Below are 5836 nucleotides of genomic sequence, written 5' to 3'. Positions count from 1 at the left end.
CCTTTCCGCTTAGAACAATTAGAAAGAGATAATTTCCCAATAAAACAATAGTTCCCAATCCCTATCTCTCAATTTTATTAAATAATAAAAATGATAATAAAAGAAAACATGTGTTAAAAATTAATAAAAAGAGACCACTGACTCAATTTATTTTTTAGATTGGATGGATGATAATGAAAAAGTGTGACACTCTTAAATTTGGAACCCTAAATAAAGAGATTCAGAAAACAAGCAATACAAAGTTCGATTTTCTCTTCCGTTGTTGGTGATTAAGCAGGGTAGGATAAACAAAAAGAAGTTCAATTGACTGTGGAGGGAGACTTGGAAATTAACCAGGAAACTGCATCACCATGTCTGGGAATCTTTCATATGGTGACAGAGATGACCCACCAACCATATTGCAGGTCGAGGGGCCGACCATAGATATAACCAAATGCATAATTAACATATTAGGTGCAGTTAAAACACATTTTGTTTCGTATAATCCAAGAAAATATAATACACATTATTTATGTTGTGTAAAACAATAACATGATAATTATACAAAAAAACAACACCACAAAATATCTTAAGACTCAACAGAGTTTGAAATAAATAGTATTACAAACTCATATGATGAAACATAGAAATTGGACAGAACCAAGAACGAAACATTTATTGAGAAAAACAATGCAACACAAATCAGAAACATGTTGCTCCAACATTTATTGAGGAAAGACAGGTCTCATAACTGAGGCTTTTCGAGCCAATTCAGATTGGATTTTTCTTTTGTCACCTTGATTTTGTCTCTGGCTAAGAAGGAATCCCAGAAAGGTTTCTTCTCTTCATCACAAATCACTTCCTCTAACTGCTCGTCAAGATCCCACACTGATAGAGGCAACTCCTCCAATCTTGAGCATTGTCCCATGTTGATCTTTCTTAAACCTCTCATCTTACCAATGCCTTCAGGCAACTTCCTAATGCCGAAACAATTATACATGTCAAGGCAGCGCAACTTAGTGAGGTTTTCAATTGAAACCGGAAGCCTTACCAACTCTGTACAGGACCTTAGTCTCAATACATCCAAATTCTTCAGATTTCCGATCTCTTCAGGCAAGCAAGATAGCTGATGGCAGTTGGTGATACTAAGCACCTTCATATGAACAAGATCACAGAGCTCGGCAGGCAGTTCCACCAAATCATCGCAATAGTCGATATTCATTTCCTCTAGACCTGGCCAGGCATCAGAAATTTTGATGGAACAATTGTGGAAAGCTTGACCCATATTACACATGAATAACGATATCTTCTTTAGACTCTTCAATGGTACCCAGTTCTTGGTTATGGAATGAATTGAAATGCTCTCTAATCTGATTCTCTTCAGATTTGATAATGATTCCAGAAGATTAAAATTACTCAATTCAGTAGGTGATAAACCATAGTTTGTGACTATTAGAACCTTCAGTTTGTCAATTTTCTGCACAAATTCAGGTAAGGCATTGTTCTCTGTCTTAAAATTCAAAACTAGAACCTCAACTTGTGGTAGATGAACACTCTGCCATTGTGTTGGGTACGTTCCATCTGCAAACAATATGCTACGAGATATGAGTAGGTGAGAATTAAATGAAACTTTACTGCATATTTTAGCGTGTGTGTCTGTGTGTGCACGTGCATTTGCGTGTGTACATATGCATGTACTTGTTTATGTGTTGATGTGTGTGGAGAAAATAAATGATAGTGCTATTCAAATCTGAGTGTGTGTGTGTGTGTGTGTGTGTTTGGATGTGAGCATGCACGAATGTGTATGTATGCGTGTGTACATATGCTGGTCATAGGTAGATGCATGTATATGCATTTTATAAAGAGAGAGAGATGGGACAACCAGAGGAGATAGATAATAGGCGAGCATTGATGGGTTGAGACTTCTGCTCCCTCAACCACTTGGGTTGATTGCGTCCACTTACGACAATCAGTCTTTTTCTATCTTCTATTGGGTCTAGTTTCGCAATGTAGATACCCAGATCTCTAAGCATATCATGCTGGCGAACAAAGTGTTCGCTATAGTAGTTATCCAGAATCGCCATATTCTCATTCCTGGTAACAATGCAAACTCAGTCAGTTGCAGACTTGCAGTTGTATATTATGGTAGGAGCTACTCATGAATATAGAAATTTTCAAAGAGAATATTGTACTGGAGAAGCATAAAATCTTGCGTACCTAGTGATCACAAGATTTGCCAGACCTTTCCTGGCGAGCTCGTGGAGGTTCTTGATGGACCGAAAGTCCCCATCTAGCATATATAACTCTGACCACATATCAATGAAAGCAGCAGCAGAGATTCTTTGATCTTCAGGAAATGAAACAAGGTCCATGAAACATTCCCTGATGATAGGCTCTTTGTCACCTAAGGCATCTATGCTACTTTTAAGGCAAAGAAGCAACTTAGTCTCATAATCAAGAATAGAACCTCTACGCCAGTCTTCTAGTCTTGAAAGCCAGGATTCTGCTGCTTGTCCACTAAGTGAGTTCCCGGTCACTGTAATGGCAAGCGGAACTCCCTTACAGTGCTTTAGTATCTGCAGGTTAGTTGTACCAAATGATGTCAACTACCATCTGAGTTGCAGACTGTAAGTTCAAGTTTCTTTTAACATCTCAATGGTTTCATGAAAATGGTTAATGACTACCTAGTTATCTTGATTCTTATTTTAGTTTTAGTTCATAATTAAAATCATATGTGATTCGTGAATGATCATTTGCACGTTCATATGGTAAAATGGGTGTTCGCTTCTGTATGTGCATACTTGTATTTGTATACTGATCGTAAAAGATCAAAACAATTTCTTATCCCCACTTTGTTGCCCTATAATTTGTGAGGCCTTGATAAGTATATTGTGTCGTGAATTGCATAGTGAGAAATAAACCTCTCTCAGGAGATCTTCTGGAACAGACAAGCTATCTCCCAGGGCTGCTGAATGACGCAAAAGAGTCATTGAATCTTTGTACTCCAAAGGTTTGAGTTTATACGGAGTGCCAAATCCTGGAAATTCAGATCTCGATGTCACCAAGATCTTGTAATTTTGCAACTTCAATTCAACAAACTTCTGAAGAACAGTGTTGGACCAAACATCATCCAGGACCAACAGTAGATCTTGTCCCGCTTCCTGAGACTTTATGCGTTGATATAGCTTTTCTACATCTGAGTTGGGGTGTTCCGAAACAGTGACAAAGAATATATTTTCCTTGAATTTACCTATCAAAATACAATACAAGAAATATGTTAGATAAATGTGTAAACAAAGAACAATACACGATGGTAACATTGAGGTAGAAAAAATTAAACCTTGATCTCAAGTACAGCCTTAGTATATGCAAAGAGTATGAAACGAGTAAAGTAGCTGTCATAATGGAACGTAGTTCAATCATGAAGCTAGTGTAGTAAATTCCTACCCATGAGGTTTTCCATTTATATTCATGTAAGACTCAGATATGAACTGTATATCAGCAATGGGGACGATTCCTTACTGATATAATGCATGAGTGAGACTAATATCCAATAAGACATAATATTCAAGCAATTGAAATATTACACTTTGGATTAACTTGGTGTTATATATATCTGAAGCTGGGTTTGATTTGATATAAATAGGCTGTAAACTCATTCAAAAGGCTTCAACTCAACGAATGACATCTATAACATACTAGTCGTACTAATAGAGAGAAAAAGATGTTAAATTACAGATTAATTCTAATATAACACTTCTCAAATAGCTATTAGAAAGTAATATCATACCTTTGACGTCCTCATCTTGACAGAATTTCATTGCCAATGTGGTTTTCCCGCATCCTCCCGTAGCAGTCAGCACTAACATTGAGACATCGCCCTTCAGAAGCATCTTCTTCATATACCTCAAAGGCTCATCCAATCCAACTGTAACATGTGGAGGTTCTGGAACTGAACCCAAATCATGAAATTCTTCTTGCTTTTGTATCACAACATTCTCTATGTTTCCTACCGAACCATTTTTCTGGACAGCAGCCAAGATCTCCTTCGCAGCAGCCAAGGTCTCACTCGAAACACCAAACGTCTCCCTTGAAACAACCAAGTTCTCGCTGGCAACACCAAATGTCTCCCCTGAAACAGCCAAGTTCGCCCTCGCAACACCAAATGACTCCCTTGAAACAGCCAAGTTCTCCCTCGCAACACCAAATGTCACCCTTGCAACAGCCAAGTCCTCCCTCACAACACCAACTATCTCCCTTGAAACAGCCAAGTTCTCAAACGTATTCCTTGTTCCCTCCACCGCCAGTATCATCAACAACCTTTTCAGACACTTGTCCAAATTGAGAAGTCGCTCGGTGTATTTATACTTTTTGAAGAGTTTCCACCGGCTTGGCTTGGAGCACTCGAGAACTAACTCTTTCCCATTCTTCATTTGTTTCAGAATTTTTTCTACTTCCTTGTTTGATTGATCCAACACCGCATTGTACTTCGCTATGTCATAGATCAGCGGCTTTAACGCTTCTAGCGTGGAATTGAGATCTCCGAGGAGCTCCTTAAACATCATAGTCTTGTCCTTGACATCCTTAACAACATCATACAGCAGAGTAAACAATGTTCCAACAGCAGCCCCTGCAAAAAGCCCCCCAACTTCTGCCATTCCAGCTTCCCTCAAACAAAACCCGACACCGAAAAATCCGAAAACTAACTTGCAATTATTTCAATCAAAATTTGAAGACAAGAGGAGAACATAGTAGTATGAAAAAACCCAAATAAAAATGCTCTTAATATAAGGAACAATCCGATCCTGATTCCATAGGAGGCTTAGTTGAATCCATTGACTTTGCTTTTACCTACCTGCAAATTGCAAAGCTGCTTTCTGGGAAACTTCGAAACTAATACATTTTGCATTGACTGACCAAGAAGAAGCTTCCGCTAACCAAAATATCACACTCATGGCTTCCGATAACCAAAATATCACACTCATGGCTTCCGATAAATAAATAAGATAAAATAATATTTGAAATAATTTAAAATTTTCTGGACCGCAACGCAAACAGTTGGTGTGCATGGGGGCATTTCTTCTATTTCTTTCTTTGGGGACAAGGAATCCGCCTACCACAAACCCATTTTCCATCCCTTTCTGAAAAGTGTTGTGTTCACTCGCAATCCATCGCAAGTTGGAACCTTTCAATTGCGTTTCCTTTTCCAACTCAACAACCACTCCGGTGGTGCTTCTTTTCTCTGAAAGAACTAGTGAAAGTAACAAAGGGAAGTTTTTACCCAAAAGGTAACTTTAACTGCTACCATATAGGCAATTTTACTGATCTACCCTTTTAAATTTATTTTCTATAATTTTTGTACCACCACACTAACAGGAAAATTGGAATTTCGTATTTTTTAGTTGTAAAACAATCAACACTCTAAACACTATGTTTTAAAGAGCAAAACTCAAAAAATTCATCTCAAAGAGATGTTGTCAAAGAGTCTCTATTATAACAAAATGAACGATCGCTCTTTAAATTTAAAGTGCAGCTATTCACTTGCTAAATGTAAAAAAAAAAAAATAACATTGGAGGGTATGAAGAGGGAATATTGTTCTACAAAATGAGTGGGTTGAATTTGAATTTTTAATAATAAAATATTTAAAATTTGTTAAAATAAAGTGTTGTTGGAGATGAAAAATTAAGTTGAGTAGCTAAAATAATATTTTTATACTGTTCACTCGCTAGTTTAAAAAAAATGAGTAAACTGTCGATTTGCCCCCTGAACTATCACCCAACTTTCAATTTCCCCCCTGAACTTTTTAATTGGAAAATTAAGGACTTAAACTAATTTTTTTTGGCCAATTTCCCCCCT

The 5836-nt window shown here is 37.4% G+C and overlaps 1 protein-coding gene across 1 annotated transcript; it reads right to left on the bottom strand.

The window, feature by feature from the left end:
- Positions 1–454: 454 nt before the first annotated feature.
- On the bottom strand, positions 455–5444 carry LOC103403420 (probable disease resistance protein At5g66900). Its single transcript, XM_008342257.4, has 5 exons — positions 3770–5444; positions 2901–3229; positions 2197–2555; positions 1862–2073; positions 455–1560 (listed from the first exon to the last, which is right to left on the bottom strand). Exons 1-5 carry the CDS (start codon positions 4635–4637, stop codon positions 725–727), a joined length of 2604 nt encoding a protein of 867 aa, XP_008340479.3. The 5' UTR covers positions 4638–5444; the 3' UTR covers positions 455–724.
- Between the last annotated feature and the right edge of the window lie 392 nt (positions 5445–5836).

The sequence above is a fragment of the Malus domestica genome, chromosome 02, assembly GCF_042453785.1.
Source record: "Malus domestica chromosome 02, GDT2T_hap1".
Lineage (NCBI taxonomy): Eukaryota > Viridiplantae > Streptophyta > Magnoliopsida > Rosales > Rosaceae > Malus > Malus domestica.
Note: the sequence above shows the minus strand (reverse complement) of the source record. Positions and strands in the feature narration are given on the sequence as shown.

What these genes read in the sequence shown, in the direction of transcription:
- LOC103403420 (XM_008342257.4), bottom strand. Translation starts at nt 4,637, where the DNA reads ATGGCAGAAGTTGGGGGGCTTTTTGCAGGGGCTGCTGTTGGAACATTG. An exon ending in CAGAAGATCTCCTGAGAGAG is followed by an intron (nt 2,556 to 2,900) that starts GTTTATTTCTCA and finishes ACTAACCTGCAG; the next exon opens with ATACTAAAGCACTGTAAGGG. An exon ending in GCAAATCTTGTGATCACTAG is followed by an intron (nt 2,074 to 2,196) that starts GTACGCAAGATT and finishes CATTGTTACCAG; the next exon opens with GAATGAGAATATGGCGATTC.